The sequence below is a fragment of the Notamacropus eugenii genome, chromosome 1 (genome assembly GCF_028372415.1).
Source record: "Notamacropus eugenii isolate mMacEug1 chromosome 1, mMacEug1.pri_v2, whole genome shotgun sequence".
Taxonomy (NCBI): Eukaryota; Metazoa; Chordata; class Mammalia; order Diprotodontia; family Macropodidae; genus Notamacropus; species Notamacropus eugenii.
The window spans coordinates 284,546,122-284,573,908 of NC_092872.1; the positions used below are offsets into that span (position 1 = coordinate 284,546,122).

The 27,787-nt window shown below is 38.0% G+C and overlaps 1 protein-coding gene across 2 annotated transcripts; it reads right to left on the reverse strand.

Annotated features, from left to right (window-relative positions):
* On the reverse strand, positions 1–27,787 carry MKI67 (marker of proliferation Ki-67). 2 transcript variants are annotated; one of them, XM_072629065.1, is made up of 16 exons: positions 27,489–27,787; positions 26,853–26,965; positions 19,108–19,189; positions 18,914–19,029; positions 17,567–17,636; positions 17,021–17,063; positions 15,109–16,197; positions 14,069–14,262; positions 12,503–12,815; positions 11,642–11,760; positions 11,274–11,445; positions 10,388–10,516; positions 6,843–9,487; positions 5,659–5,716; positions 2,237–5,256; positions 1–422 (listed from the first exon to the last, which is right to left on the reverse strand). In XM_072629065.1, exons 2-16 carry the CDS (start codon positions 26,942–26,944, stop codon positions 381–383), a joined length of 8,184 nt encoding a protein of 2,727 aa, XP_072485166.1. In that variant the 5' UTR covers positions 26,945–26,965; positions 27,489–27,787; the 3' UTR covers positions 1–380. The 2 variants fall into 2 exon arrangements, with proteins under 2 accessions (XP_072485166.1, XP_072485165.1); XM_072629064.1 differs by having other exon boundaries at positions 10,379–10,516.

Genomic DNA, 27,787 nt, shown 5'->3' on the forward strand with positions numbered 1-27,787 from the left:
TTATGAAGAATAACATTTATTGAAAAAAATTTAACATTTACTTAAAAAAAAATGAACCTTTATCTTGCCATAAACACAAAAATTAGCTCGGCAAAATTAACTTAGTGAAATGTACATAAGGAAATCATTGCCTGGAACATAACATGTCATTCACTGTTCCTATTTACAAAATAACTTGAAAACCTGTGACCAGGCATCACACTATTCTATGACATCTACATATTTTCATTTAACTAAATATTTGTTCAAATTTTTCTATCATTACTTTTTTCACTTCTTCTATAATAACTCTATCTTCTTGATTGGTGGGGTATATAATTGTCTTAAAATTATATTTTGCTATTTGCAAATTGAGCAACCTTCCATTTACTTGATTTCTTCTAGGCTTTAATGTTCTTTCTTGCAGTCTGCTTGCTGTTATTCTATTTAGAACAAAAAATAAAGATAGCATATAAATATTTAAATATATAAACACACACATATATAAAAACTAGCTGATAGATCATGGCATTTCCAATTACAAAGTCACTTAAAAGCATTAGAGCAGTATCCCATTATCTAACCACAGTACCTGAAACCCAATTTCCTATTAGATCTCATATCTCCTCTATCCTACTCTTATTTTCTGCAAAAATTCTACAAGAGAACATATTCAGTTTAGACTTAATGCTTTTTTTTTCAAATCAACGAATAAAAAAGAAAAGATCTGCAAGACAAACCACAAGTTAACCTAAACATTTTATTTAATATGATTACAACCTACCCTGTGAAATGCTAAATTGTTGACTTTCAACTGCCTACACTGGGTTTATTTAGATAAAATATGGAAACAAATTAACATGCATAGAATGTTAAAATTAATATTACGACAGGCCTAAGTTAGAATTTTCATCATGAAATTCAAGATGATGCAACATTCATTCGAATTGTTAATTCTGACAAATTTCGTATATTCTAATAGGCCAATTGAAGGGTTTGATTTCCCTCTGCTCTAATCCTACCTACAGTGACCAGAGGCTCTGAAAAGTCATCTCTGGGGCACAAACTGGGTCAGGTCTCACCTAATTCAGAGGCTCTGGATGTGGACCTAGTCAGGCCTCTAGTATGTGGGGGTGGTCTTTTGACCAGCCAAACAAAGTGCCAGGATCATATCAGTAGATAAACTGCACACAGTGACTGTAACATAACGAGTGGAAGAAATACTCACACAGAAAAATTATGGAATAGTCTGAAAACTCCTAACTATTTTTACAACAATAAATTCTTGGGATATTTACATAAAGGAAGCTCCTTTTGAATAGCTGGGGAGTTGTAAATATAAATTAAACTAAACTGATGGTTAAGGTTTTCAGGATGGGTAATTTAAAATGTAAACAGATTTTGGTGAACATGATGGCAAAAAATCTCATTGATCTAAAACCTTCAACTATTTAGAACAGGTGTGAGAGCCCTAAAGAGACACAGATAGTCTGTTCTTACTTTACACACAATTGTAACAGGTTAATTATATAGTTTTTCTATAGCTATCAAGGAGGCTGGGGGAGAGGGGAAAGGGGAAAAGGAAAGCAAGTGACAGCAAGAAAAATCTCTAATAGTGACAATAAAGTCTGTGATGATTGTGGATCTGTAAACATTATATTAGAGCTTAATAACTGATGTTTATATTCACACATTGATGTTCAAGTTAAATTACATTTGAACACTCAGCTTTAGAAAGCAGAGAAGTGTAATAGATTTTACAAAGGTTTCTATCTAAAGTGGTTAAAAATAAATTTTTTTAAAAAGCTAGTGCTGAAAGTGAGGGTTCAGTTATCCAGAAAATTAGCTTATCCAAGTCTGATAGTACTTGGCTAAAAAAGATTATACCATACCTAAAAGAATCAATGTCTTACAATTCATAATAAATGCTTTTCACTTGAAAATAACTGAACTAAAAGCAAACTTGGTTACCTACACTGCCCTAGACAAGATGTTTCATCTGTTCTGAAAGAGTTGATCATATGTGTTTACCAGTACAGAATAAAGATTGGTAGAAAAGGTTTAGCATTATATTTTATTTAAATAAATTGCCTTAGATAGCAAACATACATAGTACACTACCTCATTCCAAAGTCATATAAATGATTTCTAGATTATTGAGAATTGAATTGAATTTCTAAACCTTTGAGAAACTTAGCAAAAAAATGTGATATGCCAATTAAAAAGAAATGTTATAAATTAAAATATTATATCATACCTGCTTTGACCTTCTGGTGGATCGTTTGGTCTCTCTTAGGGTGTATTTTCTTCTAGAGCCAAGAGTTCCTCTTTCCTGTGAGTCAGGTTGCTCCTTGTTATTACTTAATCTTCTGGGCCAAATTTCATTCCCTGATAAAGCATCATTTTCTCCCGTCTGGTTTGTGTTATTTAACAGAATGCTTCCTTCTTTAAGCAAAGGTTCCAACTGGGTTTCTTTTGCTGATACAAAAGTAACTTTGAAGGTGTCATCTTGCTCTGGGGCTGATTTTAAAAGAAGATTGTCTGGGATAGTATAGTTTTCAACATCAGTTGGCTCTGATAGTTTGATGTTAGCAGTCCTTAATTTTCCTCTATTAACTTGCTTCCAGTTTTTGGCTTTTTTTGCTGTTCGTTTTCCTGCTGTTACAACAGTAGTCTTGGAGGCAACAGCGGATGGCTCATCTTTCCTCAGATTAGTAGATCTTTGCAGATCTGAATCACTTTTATTTCTAAGCCTGGTTCCTGCTGGAGATGCTTGACTTATGATGCCTCCAGTTTTGTTTAAGCACTTGTCTGGAAAGATCTGAACAATATTTTCTTTTCCATCCTCTACCAAGGGTGAGATGTCCACTGTTTTGGGCAAAGGATTAGATACTATCAGTGCGGAATCATTTTGATTTCTAAGTCTGGACTTTATTAAGGATGTCATGTCTTCAGTCACAACTTTATCTTTTAGGATCTTGATCTTCTCTGTTTCTTCCTTATTCTTCTCCGTGTAAGTGATATTGGTTACACTAAGCAAAGGAAAATCACAAAGTTCTCCATCAACTTCATTTCTGCTTCCAGTTCTAAATGATTCTTCCACTTTATCCCCTGCTTTATTTTCCAGGCTTGAAAGCTTCTTTTCATCTGCTTCAACTATGTCTGTTGCACTAAATACATGGGAAATTTCTTTCAGTTTATCAGCTTTGTTTCTTCTGTTCCTAGTTAAAGGTAGAATTCCTTCAAGTATCACTGGATTTTTAAAGATCCCTGGGAAAGTACTCATTGATTTCTCTGCATCTTTTTCTGTGTAAGTTCTGGATGTTGGTACTTTCAGTCCTGTATCCATTTTATTTTTACTTCTAGACCTTAAAGACATCATCTCTCCATTTCCTGTTGCATCATTTAAATTCTTCTGAACTTTCACAGGCAGATTCTTTTCATCCTTTAGGTTTCCAGATCGTAAAGATGCTTTATTTGCTGTGTTCTCTTTCAGTTTCTTCTCCTGGAGACTTTCCAGAGGCTTATTTTCACTGTTCTCTACACTTGTACATGCAATCTCTTGTGTTTCTGGACCAATTTGGTTTTGACTTCGAGATCTTAATGACATAAACTTCCCCGGGAAGCTCTTGTACAAACTGTCTGTTTCTCTAGACAATATATTAGATTCTTGGGATTCCTTATCCACTTTATTTCTGCTTCTAGATCTTGAAGCTGCCATCTCTTTATTTGGACTTGCATCTTTTAATTTCTGGAAGGCCTTCACAGGTTTCTTCTCATCATTCGCTATCTGAAGCTTATTAAGTACTTTAGCAGGTGAAACATTGGGCTCTTGTGATTCCTTAGCACCCTTAGATCTAGTACTAGATCTTAAAGATCCCATAGGTTTCTTTTCCCTATTCTCTATGCATGCTGCATCTGTTGAAGTTTTATTTATGTTTCTAGTTCTTAAAGCTCTCCCATCTTCATTCACACTGACAGTCTTCCTCTGGCAGCTCTTCACATATTTTCCATCATTTTCTGCGTATGACTCACCTGTTTCACCCGATAAACTATTCAGTTCTTCAATAGTATTATTTCTATTTCTAGAGTCCAGTAGTATTTTCTGTTCTTTCAACTTCTTTGGCAAACTTTTCACAGATTCCTTTTCATCATCTGTGCATGACTTATCTGATTCACTAAGAAACATTTCGTTATTTTTATTTTTAGATCTCAAAGCCATCATTCCAATTTTTTTTTCCAATGTCTTCTCCTTTAAGACTTTCACAGATTTCTTTTCATATCCCTCTGTGTGGGATGAGACAACATCACTAACCAAACTATTAGATTCTTGTAATTTCGTGTCAGTTTTAATTCTATTTCTAGATCTTAAAGCTTTTCCTTTATTTTCATTCTTCTCTCTGGCTAATATATCCACTTCACTCAACAAAGGACTGGATCCTTGTAATTCTTTATTGGTTTTATTCCTTCTGCTAAATCTTAGAGGGGTTATCTTTTCATTTACTTTTCTTGGCAGTCTCTTACCAAGTTTCTTTTTGTCATCTGTGTGTGACACATCTGATTCACTAGGTGGTTCTCTATTTTTATTTCTAGATCTTAATGTTCTTGTCACTCCTGCATTGTATAAGCTTTCCCTTAAGTTCTTCACTGATTTCATTTCAGAGCTCTCTATGTCTGACATATCTGATGAATTAGTTTTCCCTTCTTTATCAGCTTGATTTCTTCTTCTAGGTCTCAAAGGTACCATCATGTTCTTTGTATTGTCATCTGTGTCCCCAGACATTCTGGGCTCACTCTCCACATGTTCCTCCTTTTCTTCTTTCTCTGAGTGTGATAAACTATTGGCTTCCTGGAGCCTTTTATCAGTTTTACAGAATCTGCCTATAGATTGTGAGGTTACCCTAGCTTGATCTTCAACCACCTCCTTTACACTTTTCTCCCAGGTCTTCTTCACAATCTTCTCATCATTCTTTAAGTGGATCTTTGTTGAACCAAGTGATTCTGAATCAGATTTGGTTTTGCTTCTGGATCTTAACGATATTGTTCTTTGATTGTCACTTTTAGCTTTAATTTCACTGTGAAAACTCAGCAGAGATTTCTTTGCTTTTTTCTCTGTGAATGTGTTTTCTGTCTTACTAGGCAAATCATCATGTTCTCGTACAGCCTGGCTAATTTTATTTCTTTGAGTAAATAAAGATAGAATTCCTTGGTCCATAATGTTATCTTCCAGGTTCACTGAGCATAACCCATCAATTTTAGAGATATTAGACTGACTTTCTGAAATAGATCAGTATGAAAAGAATTTAATTACATAAAGCTATCAACACAGTCACCAATTAAAAAACAAAAAACAACCTAGGTCAGATCAAATGCTCAGGCCTTAGACCCGCATACAGATCGGGGTTCTTTCCATTTTTCATTTACCCTCTGAGGGTCTCTGATCGTGGTTTGTCTAAGGTTTCAATATATACATATGTTTCTTTTTTTAAAGTTCTAGCTGCACTTGTATCACCCCATTCATCCCCCACCTCCAAAAAATAAATAATGCAGTGGGAAAGGTCTGAGACATGCTAAAATAGAATTGCCCATCTCTGAAAATATTGCTTAGTCTTATATCAAAAAGATTCCACCAATTTTACTCAAACCTATTGAAAATAAAATATAAATATTTTTACTTACCATCTTCTTCACAAGGATTAGAGCAAATTTTCTGTTGGCATTGGTCCATGGTTTGGTCCTAAAAGGATTAGAAAATGTTAAGATACATTTTCAAAATCCTAGCAAATCTAATTTGTGAATTGAGAATTCACAAGATAAACTTACCAACTTAATGAAATACAATTCTGATTTACTTTCAAATACGTCACGTATATTATGCCTTAGAATTTTTAAAGATGCTACATCAATATTATATGCTCATCTGAATAATGTTCATTGCTATTCAAAAAGACTTCTCTTTCACACGTACAGGGTTGACCTTACTCCTAGTAAAAACTGACTATACCAGTTTCTATTTCAAGAAAACACTCCTGTAATCAAAACAAGAAGAGGAAAAATTGTCCTCTACAATTTTGGAGAAATACCCAGACTGATGCCCAGAAGTATTACCAAAGTCCTTATATACATAGAATGAAAGAACTAAAAAAAATCCAGGTAACCAATTTCCTCACCATTGTAATTTCCTTCCTATTGCACAGCCCTAAACTAATAATAACCATCTGGATCCCACCTCTAACGAAAAAAATAACCTTCAATAATAACTCAAGTAATTGTACATTAAAAAAGCTTTAATTTATAACTTTTATAACATAACTATTGGTCTTAATTTTTTCTTCTGGAGCAAAATTAAAATCTATTCCCTCTTCTGCAAGAAAGTCCATCAAATATATGATAATAATTTAGAATCTCCTCAAGTCTTCTCTTCTCCAAGGCACTCCTGACATTTATTTTGAAATCTGACCTTGAATCTTCTAATTCCCTTTTGCAAACTAGCTTCCCACTGTCATCACACAAGTATAACAATTAAAATAATCATTACTTAGTTGCTCAGCGTAACCGATTAGTTTCTACTTTCAAGTCTACTCTTGAAGACTATTGTTTTTGAAATACCTGCATATGTAATGTATGTGTATACATATGTATATACACACACTGACAATATGCATGTGCAAACTATTATACTCAAACTGAAAGGCCTGCTCAATTTTTTTACCTTGCTTTCCTTTATAGGACATTGTTATTTTTATTAAATGGCATGCCATATGTATAAATGTGTGCATAACCCCCTCCTGTGTACACATGTACACACACACACACACACACACACACAAATTATTATATTTAAACTGAAACTGTTCCATTACCTTGCTTTCCTCTGGTGACTCAAACATTTCTTTAAGCTCAGTGTAGTCTATTTCCAAACTGGATTCTTTTGATTTTGGCTCTGCTTCAAAATTTGAACCACTGAAATCTTTTATTGCTGGTCTTCTGAGTATCACTATTTCTTGTATTTTTTCTGAGAATTCTGAATCTATATCAGATATTTCTTGAGAGTTACTCTGCATGACAGTGTTTCTACTAGATATATTTTCTGCCACTTTATCTGGAGTCTCCATAAACATAATAACATCTGTCAAATCTTCTAGTACCTCTCCTTTTTCTTTAGGGCTTCTCATCAGTCTCTTGATGCCAGTAAGGTCTTCTACTGGTTCTCCCTTTACTTTAGGGCTTCTCATCAATCTCTTGATGCCAGTTAGGTCTTCTACTGGTTCTCCCCTCTTTACTTTAGGGGTTCTCATCAGTCTCTTGATACCAGTTAGATCTTCTACTGGTTCTCCCTTTACTTTAGGGCTTCTCATCAATCTCTTGATGCCAGTTAGGTCTTCTACTGGTTCTCCCCTCTTTACTTTAGGGGTTCTCATCAGTCTCTTGATGCCAGTCAGATCTTCTATTGGCTCTCCTCCCTTTACTTTAGGGGTTCTCATCAGTCTCTTGATGCCAGTCAGGTCTTCTGCTGGCTCTGCTCCCTTTACTTTAGGGGTTCTCATCAGTCTCTTGATGCCAGTCAGGTCTTCTGCTGGCTCTGCTCCCTTTACTTTAGGGGTTCTCATCAATCTCTTGATGCCAGTTAGGTCTTCTGCTGGCTCTGCTCCCTTTACTTTAGGGGTTCTCATCAGTCTCTTGATGCCAGTTAGGTCTTCTGCTGGCTCTGCTCCCTTTACTTTAGGGGTTCTCATCAGTCTCTTGATGCCAGTTAGGTCTTCTGCTGGCTCTGCTCCCTTTACTTTAGGGGTTCTCATCAGTCTTTTGATGCCAGTTAGGTCTTCTGCTGGTTCTTCTCCCTTTACTTTAGGGGTTCTCATCAGTCTTTTGATGCCAGTTAGGTCTTCTGCTGGTTCTTCTCCCTTTACTTTAGGGGTTCTCATCAGTCTTTTGATGCCAGTTAGGTCTTCTACTGGTTCTCCTTTTTCTCTAGGGGTTCTCATCAGTCTCTTGATGCCAGTTAAGTCTTCTACTGGCTCTCCTCCCTTTACTGTAGGAGTTCTCATCAGTCTCTTGATGCAAGTCAGATCTCCTGATTCATATTTTGGGCTTGACTTCTTCATAATGGCCTGGTTGACTTTCTGATCTTTGACTGGTTCTATTATTTGCTTTGGAGTACTCATAGGCTCCTTGGGACCTGTGAGGTCTTCTGGTGGTTCTCTCTTTTCCTTAGGAACATGTGTAAGTCTACTGATACCTACCATATCTTCAATGGATTGACCTTTCTGCTTTGGAGTTTGCCTAACATTGACATTTCTGTTGCTTTTGTGACTTTCTACCAACTCTTTTTCCTTAGGAGTCCTCATCAGTCTTTCATTGCCTGCCACATCCTCTCCTGGTTCTACCTTATCTTTAGGGGTTCTCATCAGTCTCTTAACCATTGTTAGATGCTCAACAGACTCACATTTTCGTTTGGGAGTGCTCATAAGCTGCTCAGTATTGGTGAGATCTTGCACCTCAGTTTGCTGCTTTACTGTCCTCATCAATTTCTTGGGGACTTCGGCACCTTCTGCAGAACATACTACTTGCTTTGGGGTTGTCCTAAGATTTTTCTGAATGCTCACATCATTCCCAGCAGAATCTGCCACTTTGTTTTCTCCATCTTTTATTTCTGCCACCATTTGTGTTGGAGAAGTCATAATCTCTCTGATGCCAATTAGGTCATCAACTGGCTCTATTTTTTCCTTTGGGGTTTTTATTATTTTCTTTATGCCTCCTAGCTCATTCTTTATTGTTACAGTTCCTGGAGTAGTCAACACATCTAGAGACACAATATCTGGCTTTTGCTTTATCATTTTATTGGATCCTGTTGGAGAGTACTTTTCATTTTGCAATGAAATTCTTACATGTTTTTGGTTCCCTGCTAGATGATCAGTGACAGGTTGTTCTTTATCGGATCCAATTTTTAAGGAAGTTGTGACTCCTAACTGACCTTCTGACATTTTGGGTTTTTGATCTCTTAGGTCTATGTGAATATCTACAGAATTTTCTTTTGGTTGTTCCCCTTTGTTTGATGGTATTTCACTAGCTCCCTTGACACAGATATCTTCTAAAATGCGTGCCCCTGAATTTGGTGTTGCCATTTCTGAATGTTGTTCTCCTCCCAGGGCTACACTTTGGTTCATACTTCTCCCCAAGTTTACTTTTTGGGTATCATGTGTAGCACTTTCAATTTGATCTGGTGTTTCAATTCTATTAAGATATGGTGTTGGTACATTTTCCTTTGGTGTAGAAGTCTTCTGCCTTTTTGAACTCGGTGTTAATATTTTATGGTCTACATCAATATCTGGAAGTGGAATCTTCATTATTTTATCACTTCTAATTTCAGAGATCTCCCGTAGGGCTTTAATAGACATCTCATCATCTCCTCTCCATGACTGTCGGTTTCTTGGGGAACGGCGGCATGTAATGCTCTGGCCAGATATCTGTCTTGCTGTGTCCGGAATAAAGGGTATCATCACTCTCTCTGTTGTAATAAACGGCAGAATACAGATAATTATGAAACAAAGAATATGCTCCCCTCACCATTCTGGAGACTAATTCTTCCTTAAGAAATAATGTAGACTTCAAAGTCTGCCTCAATTGTTTTGCAGTCTCATATTTTCCTATCCCATTTGATTTTTAGCAAGATGCAAATCTGTGCCTAGCCAGGTAAACCATATATAGACATATGTTGCATTATATGTAAATGTAATATACATACATAATAAGTTATGGCTAGTTTTGGCTGGAATACAGAATACATGAAGAACTATCCTTGTGAAATAAATCAGGTTTCAGAAGTTTGCACTTAATCTGAAAGGAGACCAAGGGAGCCAACTAAAGATTCTTGGCATACTAGCACTACTATGGGTTAAGACCCGCACTTTAGGAAAATAATTTTGAAAATTGTGTGAAGGGAAGATTGTGGGGAGATGGTCAATTAGAAAGCTATTTTAACAGTCAAGGCTAGTGGCCACATGAGTGGACAGATAACTGACAAGACTTGGCAACTGCTTGGATAGAACTGGGGTAAGAGTGAAAAGTCAAACAATCTTCGTACAGAACTGCTGAAAATAACATAATAAAATGTTTAAATGGTAGTATTATAAGAATCTTTAAATGTACAACTACATTTAGATATTAGTTCTCTATATCCATCATAAAATAAAAGTTCTCCTATAAGGATGTGTAATGTAATTTTAATTCAGTGAGGGCCCAAGCTCTTCAGGTTGAAGGTTAGCTATGCCACTCATGGAACCTCTACAGGCATGGAAGGGGCTATGTTTGACATGGGAAGAGAACGTGGAGCTACAATTATAAATAGTAACTCACCATTCCAAAATTTCATGCAAGAAGAAAAAAAAGGAAAACTAACCAAAGTCACCTGAAGTAGGACCTGAGGACGCATCTCCTGAAAAAGATGATTGTTCTTCAGACAAATGTTGTAAAGTTGTACCGGTCTCAGGAGACTGAGGTTTCTGTTTCATAGGGGTTTCAAACATGTCTGCTAATCCTATTAATGAAGAAAAGAAGTGACATTAACGTACCTATAAGAGGATAATATATGCACAGACATAATGTATACATCATATATGTATATTTTTTAAAGACGTAAACAAGTCATATTCTACTCCTCTTCCAAAAAGAAGACAATGCAACAGAACCCCTCACTCCCCTCTATTCGTAAAGAGATCTCTTCTCAAATTTCAAGGCACCCCAATCAATCTAAGCTATAAACCTCTTGACTTTCATTCCTACTTCAAACAACGCAACAGACATCCCTCCTCTACACATTATTCATGAACATTTCTTTTCCAAGTTCAGGGTACCCAAAAACCTAGGCTACAAACTCAGTTCTCCTTTCCTGCTCCCTTCCACAGGTTTTCAGTTCTTCTTCTGATGGGCATTTATCCAGTCTGTCTGCTTCTCTTCTGTTCTACTGAGTCACAACCACTTTTCTTCTTCCTCTGAGTACATACAAGATACAACCTCCACTCTCCACCCAGAGGGCTAAGGGGGCACTATACCATTGAGAGTTATAAGGGGCCAGGTTTGTTTTGCAGCTGAAGAAAGGCCCGTCCCACCAAAGCAACACCCAGATCTGATTACAATTGAGGCCAAGACCTCAAAAGAATTCATGCTCCCCTTCTGCCAGGGTCAGCAAGCACTCTATCAGCTCCTATAAAATTGTACTTCCACATACACATTTTGGCAGATGATCTGCCTGCCTACATGACACATTCTCATGAGACTTTTCTTTGCTTTTTCACCTGTTAAATCCTCATTCATATCCATGTTAGGGTTCAAAACAAAGTTGTTCAGCATCCTACAGGGCCGTATAGGCGCAGTCACTTTTTCAGTATGGGCCCTCCCGATCACTATGGTACAGGGAGAGTTTGCGTGGCCTGTGCTAAAGTGATTCTGAGCTTCGTTTGCTGGTTTCTGTAAAGTAAAAAGAAACATTTCCAAAAAAAAATTCAGTATTTCTTAATGTTGCTCAGATAATATTCATAAGTACACAAGTATAATTTGTATTACATATGAAGGATACATATATGTGAGTACACACATACACACACAGTATACATATGTATAAAATGTACACACACAAAATGTTATCCACATTTCTGTCATGTACCTTCGGGGTTAATCTCTTCTGCTTTTTTATTACTCTTCTCTCAAGACCATGTTTTACAACAACGCCTGTTTGGGGTTTTCTAGTACCCAATCTCACCACATCTGCCCAAGAGTGTACAACTGTTAAGAAAAATAACAATAAAAAGGAATTTATTCAAACGGAAGATAAATTAACATTTTGTTTTGGATAAAACAATCAACAAAGAGAAAAACAAAACCTCCCTAATACTGGTTATATTCCCTCTTCTTTCTAGTCACCCAACTAACTTCAAGGTCATTCTCTCCTCCACTTTCTTACTGGGCATACATACAGTCACTTGCCAAATCTTGCCATTTAGTTTTCTCTCCACATCTACCACATCCAACTCCTCTTTTCTTGACTTCACAAATACCACCACGTTATGTATCTAACAAGCCTTCCTCCCCTCTACTCTGATTGTAGCAGACACCTAAACTGTTTTCCCTCCTCTTAACTGTCTTTCCTACATTAGTTGCCAAGTGATTTTTCCCAAACCCAGCACACAGTCTGACCATGTTTCACTCCCTCCTGTTATTCTTGATAAACCCTAAGCAGCTTCCTATCACTCCCATAAAATCATCAACCTTTCCAGCCTTTTTTTGATTTACACCTTACCCAACCTTGCACACACAGCTCTGCACTCTCTGATCTAACTGGGCTTCCTCACTGTTCCACCTATCTCTGGTCTCTGTGTTAGTAGACTGTAAAGTTCTCTGAAGCCAGGGACTGCCTGCTCCCCACAATGGTTGGGCATATGACACATGATTCCTCTTTACTATAAGAAACACTTTCCAAGCCCTCTGCCTGTAAAAAGCATTTTACAATGATTCCCTGCTCACATACCCATGAGATTGGCTTCAGATGCACCACTCCTCCTCTTTGCATAAATTCTTTGTAGGGTATCATATTGACTTCTTCTTCCAGAGGATCTCCTTGAGTATGATGGTGTGTTCACAGTCTTCTGGGGCTGGATTTCTACAGGAACACACATTGCATTCTCATCCAGGAAATATGATTGAGAAATGTCCTCACTGGAGGCTGAAGATATTTTCTTAGGACTGGCTGGCAACTCCAGTGATAGATCTTGTACATGCAGCATCCCTTCCACTAGACTGGTGGAAGGCGGCTCTTTTTCCGGTAGTTTAGAATGCTCCTGCTGAAATGGACATTTTTTTACAGTTTACATAAATTACGAGATCTGCTATGGGTTCCCTAAAAAATAACTGAATGTGCCCAAGGTGCATCAAAAGGCTGTGACAGATGTCTCATTTGAATCTGATGACAACCCTTTGAGGGCCTACCCTACAGAGGCCATCTCTGCAATGGCCTCAATGAGCTTTGGGGACAAAAGTCCTCAACAGCTACAAGTCAGCAATGAAGACAGGATACAGTCACATGTCTCTCCATGTGATGATGCCAGCCATCATCCTGAGGACGTGATTAGTTTAGGCCTTGCCTTCCTAGCAATGAGAGCCACCCAAGGTGGAAAGGATTGCTTTCCCAAGGCAACTGGAGGTAGATGAGATAGTCAAACAGTATGGTCACTTGCTAGGCATGCTGGCAAATTCAGGTACTGGCTTGCTCTAGATGGCCTTAAAAGTTACAATGGACCACTGACATCAGAGCTTTCCATGATTACTCAGTCACCAAAATTATTAGCTCAGGGATTCAGATTAAATGTCTACCACCACCACCCAGTGGCAACAACTGTAACTACAGGGGTAGGTCATATTTTAGGACGAGAAAATGACAAAATCATCATATTGCTTAACAATGATTCCTTGGTTTACCTAGCAGCACCCTCAGTTTAGCAAAGAGCTTTCTCTTTTCACAATGACCGTAGGAAGGAAGGACTATATTACTTACCCCTAAGTATAAAACTAATGATGGCAAAACAGAATCCCACCAACTCCAAGTTCAATGCTTGTGGCTTCTAGCTAATCTAAACATGTTTAGAGTTTGAGGGCCCTACAAAAGGGTCTGATTAAGTCAGAATGTATAATGGGCAAAAAAAAGGTTTTGTTTATTTTGTGAATCTTATAACTATGATGCATGATGGCAAATATTAATTGAAACTTTATGTCTCAGCTTTTTTAAACACTGCACTAATCTAACAGCCAAAATTTCACAGCAGACCTAGAGAAATTCAGGGCCCTTGAGTGTGTTCACATATATCCTATCAAGACCATTGCTCCACCCTTTAAGCTGGGATACCCTGAATCACTAATGTATGAAGTCAACATAACCATAAATAACTGAGCTCTCATTGAAAAAGATATTCATAGGAAACCATTTTGAAGACAGGATAATATATCACTACCTGTTAAAAAGGCAGTTAGGGTACGGATCATTAGATAAATGCACAATTCAAAATATGGATGGATTAAATTCTTGCCTAAAATATTGTACCTTAATTATTGGTTTCTTCAGGACAGCCCGAGGAGGACAGTTTCCAAATGATGTTCTTCTTATCCCTGGGCTTTCTCCTTTTTTAACAGGTGTATTGGGAGGTAAGTTTTCATCAAATAATTCAGGTCTTAAATGGACTCCAAAAGAAACTCTCCTCCTTTTTGCAGATAATCCATCACTCTCAATGACAGTATCTTTAAAAATATACATTGTATACACATTACATGTATGTTTTATATACTTAGCTCCACACATCAAACACAACAAAAGGATATCAATCAATAAACACTCAAGATTTAAGGGGAAAAAAAGGGATATGAAGGAGTCTGAAGGGGATGTTCCGTGTTGCCTATAATTGTACTTTGAATCCTCCTGAAAGCATTGTTTAAAAGATGCTGAGGGGACTTTGGGAGCAACAACAAAAAAAATTAAGTGCATGCCTTAAATGTCCTCCTCATGATGGCACCCTTGGACGATGGCTTACGGAAGGGATGGATAATAGCCTAAAAATTTAACTTTTCATCATCTGATTTATTGAGGAGACAGGCAACAATTTTGGGAGGTAAGCAAGTGAAGTCATCAAGCATCAAAATACAAAATAAGAATCCAACTAAATATGTCTTTATGTTTACATGTAGACTCCACAAATGGCAAAAAATAAAAGTAAAATCTCTTTAAAAATTAAGATTTACCTAGCTTTTGAGAAGTTTGTTAATCTAAACTTGCAGTGGAGTCTTCAAAATCACTGATATCATGTAACATACAAACTATTCTAGAAACTATCCTAGGTGCTTCATCACCATCTAATGATTTATCAATGGTGGACAAAACACTATGTTCATTTTTAGCTTCCTCGTGGCTAACTTAGGAATAAAAATTGATGTTTTTTTGGGTATTGATTTGAAATAAAAACATCTAAACAGTTTTGTAGTTCTGCAAATTTTTTTTAGCAATACTGCATTTCTTTTTGAAAACATGTACAGTGGTTACCCTAGGTACTAGGGAAAGGTATACTTTGGAAGTTTTCATTTCTGACAAACCTTCAAAATCAAGTTCATCTTGAATTTTCTTTGATATTTGTTCTGAATTTGAAGCTTTCTTTGGAGTAAGCTGGTTCTTATTTCCCTTGGAGCTTCCTTTATTTTTGGTCAAATCTACAAATTCACCTGTCCCGTTAGAGTCGCTCTCTTTGAGAATGGGCTTCTCAGCAGGTGTGGCCTTGCTTTTTTGTGCCTCCAAAGCCTCTCTCCCCAGTTTGGACAGTCGACTACTCCTCAAGGAGCACATCTCGGGTGTCTTTGTTTGGGACCTGAGTGGGTATAGAGAATGCTGACTCTTGGCCTCTGACAGGGGCCCTACAGGGGCTGATCTCCTTCTGGCCTCTTTCCCGGTCTTATTCTTTCTCTCCCCTGAATTTTCAGCAGGTAATTCTTCGCTCTTCCTCCGCTTTCGGGGAGTGCTCAGCTGCTGTAATTCTTGGTCTTGTGCCTTCACTATGACTTTTTCCGAAGAATAGTTCTTGAAAGGGTCTTCAAGCCATAGTTCTTTGAAAGTACCACCCTCCTTCTCTGCACCAGAGATGGTGATGTGCTTTAGGGTCTTGCTCCTGCGCAAGGGTCTGGAGCCAGGCAGATGAAGGAGTTCGGCTTCCCACTCTTTACCATCCATACTGACCTGGCTTGCAGCCCCTGATTTTCTGCTGCTGTGGTTCAGATCACCTATTTGTTGGCTCTTACAGCTTAATTCTTCTTTCATTAGGCCAAAAAGTTCACTAAAAGGAGAGAAATAGCCTTTTCCACTCTTCCCTGGTTGTTCAAGGGTGGAAAACAGGCTCACATCTCCTCCGTTACCATCACTTCTTCCACTACCATCACTTCCTCCACTATCAGTGGAAACAGTATTTTCAATGACATTTGTGGTGTTTTCTTTCAGTTCTTTGGTTTTCAAAGTTGGAACTTTTCCTATAAAATGTTCTTCCACATTATCTGAAGCATCATCATCCTTTTTAGATTCATTTGCATTTGCTTTTTCTTCTAGAGAATGTACTGGTGAGAATTGTCTTGTAATATTTTCTTCACTGTATTTTGTAGGGGTATCTCTGAAAGACTGGTCTCTTCTTTCACACTGTTCTATATTTTAAAAAAACCCACAAGAAAGCTTGAAAATATTTTCATGGAATATTGATTATTACTAGTAATTCAATACTGGAAAGTAAAATGAAAAACTTTCTTCAAATTATTTTTTGAAGTTTGTTTATAAATGAATTCTTTAAAAAAAAAAACCCAAAACTACCCCCCTCTTTCTAACCTAACTACTGAATTTAGTCATGTTTCCCCAAAGGAGTTCATGCATAACATGTATACTACTATCACAATAGCCTAAGAATTAATTTTCTGTTTGTACTGAGGTCTTTCTACATGCTTTGTTAGCAACATTTATATAAATATTATGAATTCTCAGTAAATGTTTCATTATCTACTTTCCAAAAGGAAAAAAACATGCAAACACTGTTGAGGACCCTGTATAGTTTCACAAATAGACAAACAAGCAAATGAAGCAGCTTCACTAAAAAAAAAAAATAAAAAACCAACTCAACAACAAACACAAAAACCCATTAAAATCCTAATTATTGTCTCTCTCAAACTAAGTCTTGTCTACCCTCCTTTCCCTATAGGGTAAGGTATATATTATATGCTATAAAGTAGGTTAATTCAGCTCATAAACTTGTATAAAAATGGTCCTAACAAGATTAGCAATCCCCTAAATCTATATCCCCTCTCTTCCTCCCCCTTTGCTCCAATTATCTGATTCAATGCCAAAACGTTAAGTACTACTAGAATTCAATCTATTTGTCCCCCCTTCATTTAGTTTTAGTTTTAACCTATTTTGAGCAAGGTTCTACTGTCATCCTCCTCTCTCCGACCCAACATGAACAAATAAACAGTTACTGACCAGAATCGAGAATTGAGGCACTTCGGGATCGAGTTGGTGTGACCTATGAATTGGTACAGGTACTAATTAATATTTACATGTATTTTGTGACTAAGGAGAATATAATACTGTGTTATAAAGACATGATGCGCCAATGGGCCCTTATCAAGTTAGTTCCCAGGATAAAGCTAAACCCACCATTATTAGTGCATAAATAATCTTTGTTATAAAATGCTTTGAATCTCAAGGTACATACACACTGTTTATAAATGCTTACAATGTACATCATATTCTACATGAGTTTTTATTAAGCTTGTTTTTGCATTAAATGTAATCAATTAGAGTCCATCTTATAAGGACCAAATTCCAGACTTTAAAATGAGACAAGAAAATATCTGATTAATGTCTGAATCTTTTACAATCATGAATTAATTGTAAGTGTTAGCAATAGAATTAAAACTGTCAACCCACTATTGATTGAGCAAAACTCTAGACATGAAAGCCCAGAAGTATTGGAAGACCTCTAGAATGCTGAAACAGAAAAACATACTTTTATCACACTCTTACCATTTTGATTCTTGGTTCTGAAGACCTTCTTGGCTTTCCTTCATTTTGAGAGGCATTTTCATATTCAAATCTGAAGAGGGTAAGATGGTTTTAACAATGGATTTTAAAATGTTATAATAAAAAAGTCCCAGTCAAGCTAATTACTTAGTGATGTATACGCATTATACAAAATACAATACACATTGCACATGCATAAAAAGTTACTAAGTTTAAAAAATTAGCACTTGGATTATTAAAAAGATAATTAATTATACTTGGTTTTTTCTTTCATTCTAGAATTCTAAGGCATATATTTGAGTAATAATTAATTGATTAATTAATCAATGAGTAATTAATTAAGGAACTTATGATTATGGCTCTGATTTTGTGAAGAAAGGAGGTGGCCAGTCTTCTTGCAAAGATGATGGAATGTTAAACTAAGACTTGAAGAAAGCCAGAAAAGTAAAGATGAGAGGAGGGAGTGTTACAGGAATTTTTTTGGGTGGGTGAAGGTAGTTAGAGAAATGCTTAAAAAGTCAGGTATATGTTTTAAGGAACAGTAAAACAAGGAAAACAGTTACTGTATGGCAGGGTGTGTGTATGGGTCTGTGTTGGCAGAGGCTGTGTAGGAGTGGTGCCAATTCAAAGACAGGAAAGGTCCTCAACTATAATATATGGGGTTTAAACTAGTTTGTAAGAATGGAAAGGAAAGAGCTCTTTGTAGGTCAGGTCAGTAACACAAATCCCAAACAAAACAAATTAAATCTTTTGAATGACAGTATTAGTGATACTGGTCTACCTAAGACAAGAGATAGAACAGGTTTTTAGATGGGCATGTCCTGGCTTTCCCTTCTCAGTGCCCTCCAAGCATCTCTTTAGACTGATGGCACAGAGGTCAACTCAACATGGAAGAGGGAAATTTCTAATGAGGCTAAATCCTAAGTCTGGGCAAACTACAGAACTAATACTAAAGCCAAATGAAATAGAACTTTGATTAACCACAAGCCAAATAACTGGAGGCCAGTTTCACTGACACATTATGAGCACATGCTACCTTCAAAAGGTTCTGATCCAAACCTGAATAGATCCTTCTCTCTGAGGACTTATTTAAAAGAAGTTTCTCCTTATCAGTGAAAGTTTTGCCCTTCCACATGCCCCTCTATTTATGTTCCTCCCTTAAAAATCACTTACTAATAAAACATATGCTCATCTAGGTTGCTGGGAAAAAGAATTACAAATATGGTTGATAAATTCTTCATATCTTAGTAATAAAGCTAATAAAAATGTTGTCTGAGATGGCTAATTATGAAATAACACCATAACTCTGATAGCTGTTGTGTGTGTGTGATTTTGCCAATTTTCACCTACCTGAAAGAACGATCAAATATGGTAATTAAATCTCCATGCTCTAGCTTTACAGGATGATAAAAGGCAGCTCCATTTAATTGAGTTGGATTTGCAGAATTTAAATTAATCAATATAGCCTAAAAATGAGACAATTTTAGTAAATAAAACTGAAACATATAAGAAACTAAATGAAACTCATGTCAAACCATACTTGCCTCAAGTTGTTCATTAAATTCAATCTTGCATTGTTGCCTGGATACTACTGGAAGCTGGAGGCGGATGTCACATTCTGTACCCCTTTAATTAAAGAATGATTTTTTAAAAGAATGTTTAATCTCATGTTTCACTTATAAGAATTTCAGAAAAAAGCTAATTTTATGACACAATAGTTTTAATATTACTATTCATGCCCCCTCACACTAAATGGTAGAATGAATATATCTTTTAAAAATGAAAAGCACTCCTTCAGATACCTCTAAGAAGTGAATTTGAACACATTTTAGAGTGGTGGAATCCACAAAGAGACAGAATGTGGCAGATTCCAGCCCAGGACAACCACAAGGGTTGACAGAAGGATCTGTTGCACTGGGCTGGGAGAGGAGTACAGAACCTTCAGGCTGCACCCATGTAGACCTGATCATAGGAAGGCCAAGCAGACCCCACCAGAGTGAATTGCTGGCAGCAGTGCTGACTCCTAGACCTCTCAGTGCAGGAAGGGGTCTCTGCAGGAGCTGGATGAGAGAAGGCACAGTCCTGTATGAGTCCTGCAGTGGTGGCAGCAGCTATTCCGGGGCTATCAGCCCACAGAATGAATGTGTGAAAATCATCTATTTAAATTTATAGGAGCCAATATGGCAGAGTAAACAGTAAGTTGCTCTCTTACCCTCCCCTGACCTTGAAAAACCCAGAGAATACTACCCTAAGAAAAATCCTGGAATAGTGAAGCAAGCAGAAAGGCAGGGCACAGCAGTCTTTTAGCTCTAATTCAGGAGGCTAGGAGATTAACAGGAAAGCTCCCTCTTGCTGCAGCTGAAGGAGGTGTCCCAGCAGGACAGCAGCAGGCCCCACCTCAGCAGCCCCAGGGTAGAGGAGCAGGCACCTACTACCTCCAGCTCAGCACCAGGTAAAATACCAGGCCTCTATAACATACAACTGCAAACACCTGAGGCCCCAGCACAGAAAACCAGTAACCAGGCCCACAGCACAAGAAGCCTGGGACAGTGCCCCCTGTGCCCCAGAAGCAGAGATCAACTTTGAAAGGCAATAAAAAAGAAAACATGACCAAAAGCAGCAAAGAAAAACAATGACCATAGAGAAGTATCTTGGTGACAGGGAAGATCAAAGTACAAACTCAAGAGAGGACAACATGGTCACTACTGCGAAGGGGACATGAACTGGTCTGGAGCCCAGAAAGCCTTCTTGGAAGAGCTCGAGAAGGATTTAAAAATGAGAAAGGTAGAAGAAAAATGTAAAAATACAATTGACAAAATGGAAAAAAAGTACACGGAAGAAACTATCTCTTTAAGTACAATTGGCCAAATGGAAAAGGAGGTACACGAAGAAAACGATTTGTTAAAAATTAGAATTGGGCATCTAGAAGCTAATGACTCCATGAGACATCAAGAATCAGTCAAACAAAATTGTAAGAATGAAAAATAGAAGATAGCATAAAATTCCTCAATGGAAAAACAACTGACCTGGAAAACAGATCAGAAGAGAGAATTTAAGTACTGGTCTACCTGAGAACCATGGTGAATAAAAGAACCTAGACAGCATCTTTCAAGAAATCATCAAGGAAAACTGCCCTGAGGTTCTAGAGGGTAAAAGACTCACTGAAAGAAACCACCAAGCACCTCCTGAAAGAGATCCCAAGTGAAAACACCAAGAAATATTGTAGCCAAATTCCGGAATTATCAGATTAATGAGAAAATATTGCAAGCAGCCAACAAGAAATAATTCAAATATTATGGAACTACAGTCAGGATCATGCATCTTGTACATTAAAAGATCAGAGGGCTTAGAATATAGTATTCCATAAAGCAAGAGAACTCGGATTACCAATTCCCCAGGAAAATTGAGCATTATCTTCCAGACTTTACTGATGAAAAGACCAGAGCTCAATGGAAAATTTGATTTTCAAATATAACACTCAAGAGAGGCATAAAAAGGTAAACAGAAAAAAGAAAAAAAAATTATTCAATAAGGGCAAGCTATTTACATCCCTATATGGGAGGATAATACTTGTAAATCTTGAGAATTGTATATTTATTATGACATTTAAAAGGGATATAACATGGAAGGTATGGGTATAAATTAACTGATATAATGATAAAAAACCTAATTAAGGGGTGTAAAGCTATTGTAATGGGAGAAGAGGAAAGGAGGAGACAGAAAAGGATAAACTGCAAATTACATCCCATGAAGAGGCACAATAACATTATAGCAAAGGGAGAAAGAAGGAAGAGAAGCATTGTTTGAACTTTACTCTCTTCAGAATTAGTTCAAAGAGGGAATAACATATTCAGTTAAGTATGGAAATCTAACTTGCCCAACAGGCAGTAGGAGGGGAAAGGGGGAAAAAAAAGAGAGGGAAGAAGTAGTAAGGGAAAAGGGAAAGAAAAAGGAGAGGGGCTGACAGAAGGGAAGCAAGATGGAGGGAGGTAGTGGTCAAAAGCAAAACTCTTCTCAGGAGAGGAAGGGAGAAATAAAAGCATAAACAAGAGGGAAGAATAGGATGGAAATAGTAATCATAACTGTGAATGAGACGAACTGTCCCATAAAATGGAAGCAGATAGCAAATTGGATTAAAAATCATAATTGTACAATACGTTGTGTACAAGAAACACATCTGAAATGGGGATACACACAGGGTAAAGGTAAAAGGCTAGAGCAGAATATATTACACTTCAGCTGAAGTAAAAAAAGCAGGGGTAGCAATCCTAATCTCAGACAAAGCAAAAAGAAAAATAGATCTAATCAAAAGAGATAAGGAAGGAAACGATATCCTGTTAAAAGGCACCATAGATAATAAAGTAATATCATTACTAAACAGATATGCACCAAGTGGTATAGCATCCACATTCTGAGAGGAGAAGTTAAGGGAGTTACAGGAAGAAAGAGACAGCAAAACTATACTAGCGGGGGATCTCAACCTCCCCCTCATTGAACTTGACAAATCTAATCTCAAAAGAACAAGAAAGAAGTTATAATGAGGTGAACAAAATTTTAGAAAAGGTAGACACCTGGATAAAATTGAATGGGAATAAAAAGTAATATACCTTTTTCCCAGCAGTACACAGCACATACACAAAAACTGACCATGTAACTAGGGCATAAAAATCTCACAGTCCAGTGCAGAAAGGCATAAATAGTCAACGGATCATGATGCAATAAAAATTATATGTAATAAAGGGTTGTGGAAAGATAGACTAGAAATTAATTGAAAACTAAATAATCTAATCCTAAAGAATAAGTGAGTCAAACAACAAATCACAAAAACAATCAATTTCATTCAAGAGAATGACAATAAAGAAACAACATACTAAAATTTATGGGATGCAGCGAAAGAGGTTCTTAGGGGAAGGTTGTTATCTCTGAATGCTTACATGAATAATATAGAGAAAGAGGAGATCAATGAATTGGGCATGCAACTGAAAAAAGCTAGAAAAAGAACAAATTAAAAATTCCCAATTAAATACCAAATTAGAAATAGTGAAAACCAAAGGAAAGATTAATAAAACTGAAATGAAGAAAACTATTAAACTAATAAATAAAACCGAGAGATGGTTTTATGAAAAAACCTTTGGTTAATTAAAAAAGGAAAGAAAATCAAATTACCAGTATCAAAAATGAAAAGGGTGAATTCACCATCAATGAAGATGAAATTAAAACAATAATTAGAAGTTACTGTGTCCAAGTATATGCCCATAAATTTGGCAATCTTAGTGAAATGGATGAATAGTTACAAAAATATAAATTGCCCAGATTAACAGAAGAGGAAGTAAAATACTTACATAACCCCATCTCAGAACTGTTTGTGTTTGTCCTTCGTTGCCAAAGAAGACCATGCCATCAGAGAAATGATGACATGACTTGCACTTGACTTTGTTTTGAGGGAGGGAGGGCTGTGCAGGTCACCAGCCTCACTTCTCCTCCAGAGCCATCTGAATCCAGTGACCTGATATTGCTCAGGATGACTGGAGATGACTCAGGATGCAGTGGAAGACCTTGGGCCCTTTAGGCCAAGGTCTTTGCAGGTACTCAGTTAGGGTGAGGCAACGCCCATTCATTGAACAGGCCTGTTTAAGAAGGAGTCAGGGGATGGCTCTTTTAATGAGGCCAAGAAAAAGAGAGACATCTGCCTAGGAGGCAAACATCAACAATTACTACTGATAATCACTCTAAAGGTAGCAGAGGGTCCAGAAGAGCCCTTAGGCAGGGGCCCATCAGCATCCCAGCTTCAGAGTACAGTTAAGTTCCTTTCCTTTCCTATCCCCCCTGTCCTGTCCTGTCCTGTCCTTTCACAAAACCACCTCAGAAAAAGAAACTGAACAAGCCATTGATGAACTCCCTAGGAAAAAATCTCCAGGGACAGATGGATTTACCTGCCAAAACAAACCCAGGAACTATATGAACACAATTATAAAACACTTTTCACACAAATAAAGTCAGATCTAAACAACTGGAAAAACATCAGCTGCTCATGGATAGGCCAAGCTAATATAATAAAAATTACAATTCTACTTAAGTTAATTTACTTATTCAGTTCCATACCAGTTTCAATATTCAGTTCCAATACCAAACTACCAAAAAATTATTTTATAGAGCTAGAAAAAATAATATCAAAATTCATCTGGAAGAACAAAAGGTCCGGAATAGCAAGGGAATTAATGAGAAGAAATGTTAGGGAAGATGGCCTAGCCATATCAGATCTTAAATTGTATTATAAAGCAATATGATACAATAAATTATATTATAAGATAGTACCAAAACCACTTGGTACTGGCTGAGAAATAGAGGGGTAGATCAGTGGTACACAAAATACAGCAGTCAATGATTGCAATTTGCTGTTTGATAACCCAAAGACTCCAGCTTATGAGATAAGAACTCACTATATGAAAAAACTGCTGGGAAACTGGAAAATAGTATGGCAGAAACTAGGCACAGACCCACATCTGACACCGTATACCAAATGGGTATATTTGGCTGATACTATAAACAGATCAGGGGAACAAGGAATAGTTTATCTGTCATATTTATGAAGAATGGAGGAATTTATGAGCAAACAATAGAGAACATTATGAAATGCAAAATGAGTACTTTTGATTAAATTGAAAACTTTTTGTACAAAGCCAATGCAACCAAGATTAGGAGGGAAGCAGAGAATGGGGAATTTTTACAACTATCATCTCTGAGAAGGGTCTCATTTCTAAAATGCGTAGAAAACTGGGTCAAATTTACAAGAATACAAGTCATTCCCCAACTGATAAATGGTTAAAAGATATGAATAGGCAGTTTTCAGAGGAAGAAATTAAAGCTATCTATAGCATGGAAAAATGCTCTAAATCATTGATTAGAGAGACGCAAATAAAAAAAAAAAACAACTCTGAGGTACCATATCACACCTATCAGATTAGCTAACACAACAAAACAGGAAAATGATAAATGTTAGAGAAGATGTGGGAAAATTGGAACAATAATTCATTGTTGGTGGAGCTGTGAGCTGATCCAACCATTCTGGAGACCCAATTTGGAACTATGCCCAAAGGGGTATAAAAATGTACATATCCTTTGACCCAGCAATATCTCTTCTAGGGTTGTATTCTAAGTAGATCATGAAAATGAGGAAAGATCCCCACATGTACAAAAATATTTATAGTTGCTCTCTTTGTGGTGGTCAAGAACCGGAAATTGAGGATTCCTCATCAGCTGGGGAATGGTTGAACAAGTTGTGGTACATGAATGTAGCAGAATACTATTACACTGTAAGAAATGAAGAACAGGTGGACTTCTGAAAAACTGGAAAGATTTATATGGTCTAATGCTGAGCGAAGTGAGCAGCAGCAACAGAGCATTGTACACAGTAAGAGCTACTGTGTGCAGTGACTGATTTTGATAAGACTTAGCCTTCTCAGCAATGGAAGGACCTTAAACAATTCCAAAAGACTCATGATGGAAAATGCCATCCACATCCAGAGAAAGAACTATGGAGTCTGCATGCAGAGCAAAGCAGATTATTTTTTTTGTGTTGTCTTTTTTTTTCCTCATGGTTTCTCCCACTCGTTATAACTCTTCTATGCAACATGTCTAATGTGAAAATGTTTAATAGGAGTGAATATGTAAAGCCTATTTCAGACTGTAGGCTGTCTTGGGGAGGGAAGAAAAAAATTAAAAATTATGGAAGTAAATGCTGAATAAATGTTGAAAATCAAAAATAAATAAATTAACTTTTAAAAAAGGAAAAGCTGCTCGGTCTTTTATGTGAGTGGTATTTAAACAATCAACAAACATGTTTAAATGCCTGTACCTACTATGTGTGACTGGGAGTGTGCAGAATGCTACTATTGGGCACCACAAAGCAAGCTTTCAAAGCAGCAGTTAGAAAATTGGGAGAGAACAATCTTCATTTTCATTCCAGGAAATTAGAATTCTGCCTCCTTAACACTCCCTATTGATGTCTTTGATAATGGGTTGGTTAGTTAAGTGGGACAATAATTTTTTTTTATACCAAAAGTGCCAAAATGTCATCCAACAAATTGCTAATATGTAAGCAAACAAGGGACCCTTCGCTGAAATAAAACACATTATTGGCACACTATAGAAACACAAGTAAAAGGGAGTTTCTTTCAGATTTTTGGAGGTCCAGGTTAAGTGTGTAATCAAACTTGGCAAAGGGGTGTCTGTGTGTCTCTGTGTGTGTGTCTGTGTCTGTGTCTCTGTGTGTCCTTACCCTAGTAATTACTGATTGCAGTGCAAAGCTGCTTTAATCACTATCAGTGTCACAGTAAAATTGGTTCAATTCTTTTCCGGGTAATAATGACTGTTAGAATTCTCTCATACATGTGATTTAGGAATCACAGTTCACTAGGTGTAACGGCAATAATAAGTGTGAGCCTGGAGTCAGGAAGATCCTTCCAGTTTAATTCAAAACACTAAGTTGCTCAAACCTTTCTAATTTCCTCAACTGCAAAATGGGCCTACATGATACATCTTTATGTGCAGCATCTTGCCTGGTGTGCCTGGTCGGAGTAGGTAATATAAAAACGAAAGTTATCATCAAACTTCTGTCCATCGACCCATGTAGTTTTTTAAGGAGTAAAATGAAAAAGTAAAAAAAAACATAGCTTGCTTTGGTCACCACCTGTAGTCATGTAAAAATACAGGGAAACAAAAAACTACTGAGGAACAAAATTTCTCCCTTAGATCGGGAAAGGATCTTCATTTGATCTGTCTTATAAAGCAAAAGCAACCACAGAGGTATCAGTGAATTAATGCAATAAGTTTAGCAAAGAATGAGTACTTCCGGCGACTTAAATCATGCAGCCTACTAGAGCACACACAACGTACTCCCTTTCAGTGGGCTCCGAGGCCCAGGCTGTCTTTTTCCCAACACCTTAAGTGAAATTGGACACAATTTGCATCATGACACTTCACTTCGGACAGCGAAGCCTTCCTCTCCCACGCTGCAAGGGGATTTCTGGCAGCCTTGAACTGACTGTAGCACGAATGAATGATTTCACAAACACATGCACGCACTTGTTCACACCCTTTATAGTTTCTAAGATTTAGAAAACGCATGGAAATGTTTCAGCCTCTGCCAACATCTTCCCAGTCAAGTCTGGGTTAATGTTGTAGGATTTTTTAAAAAAATGATCCATTTTGGTCAGAATTCCTAATGTCAAAATCCCTTTCCTACGTGAGAGGAGGCCAGGGTTATTCTCCAAAGTAACAATGTTCTTACCTCCCAAACAAACAGGCTCTTTGGCTCAGAGGGTAGCGGTGACCCTCGCTCCCGGTTCTTTTAATAATAACAATGTATCCAAAAGTGTTCATTTTCAGCTGCGGAGTAGCAATCTGCAAAAGAGAATTGTCACGTTACCCTCAATGACAACCAGTGGGACCCGCTTCCATCCCCGGGCCACCTTGGGTTACACACTGGGGAGACCCCCAGGCCAGGCCACTCCGCCCTTTTGCCTCAGTTTCCCCACCTGTCAAAGGAACAGCCATCGCCCCAGGGTCTGTACCAGGACAACCCTGGAGGGGTCACGGTGGGATGGGGGGGCAGCCTCCCGCCCAGACACCTGCCCCGGGGCTGCCAGATGGGGGGGTTCCCCAGGCCCTTCGCTAACTAACGGTGGGGGGGGACAGGAAGTGACACCTCCCCAGTTAGTTAGGGTCCCTTACACGCGGTCCCCACCTCACGCGGGCTCCCCAATTTTAGCCCCCCTACTTCCTTTACAGCCAAAGAGAAAACCGCTCCTGGGGGCCGTCGGGGCTGAAATAATCGGGGGGCCAGTGACTAGGGACCCCGGTTCCGTGGTCCCAATGAGGGGGTAGGGGATGGGGGCCACGGACTGGCTGCCGCAGCCACTCTTACCTGCCTCACCTCCGCCTCGTGGTCAGGCGGTCGCTCCTGCCGCCTTCCCGGCGCCCTCGGACCCCGCTCCTGTCCCCCGGCCCCTCCGCCCGCTCTCGTCACTCTGCCCCCAGCGGGCACACTGCCCTCTGCCCCTCGTGTCACTCCGCTGCCAGGGTCGTGCACCACCGGATCCCTCCGCGTCTCGTCCCGCGGAATCTATCAGCCCCCAACACCCACCGAGGTCCGCAGTCGGAGCCTCCTCGGCGCCCGAGGAACGGGGTCAGAGGCGGGCGGTCAGAACTGCGGCCACGGCGCCC

Coding starts and splice junctions, on each gene's coding strand:
- MKI67 (XM_072629064.1), bottom strand. CDS start 26,944: ATGAACACTTTTGGATACATTGTTATTATTAAAAGAACCGGGAGCGAG. Junction 19,030..19,107: donor AATTTAATGAACAACTTGAG/GCAAGTATGGTT, acceptor TCTCATTTTTAG/GCTATATTGATTAATTTAAA. Junction 17,064..17,566: donor CAGAACCAAGAATCAAAATG/GTAAGAGTGTGA, acceptor ACCAATTCATAG/GTCACACCAACTCGATCCCG.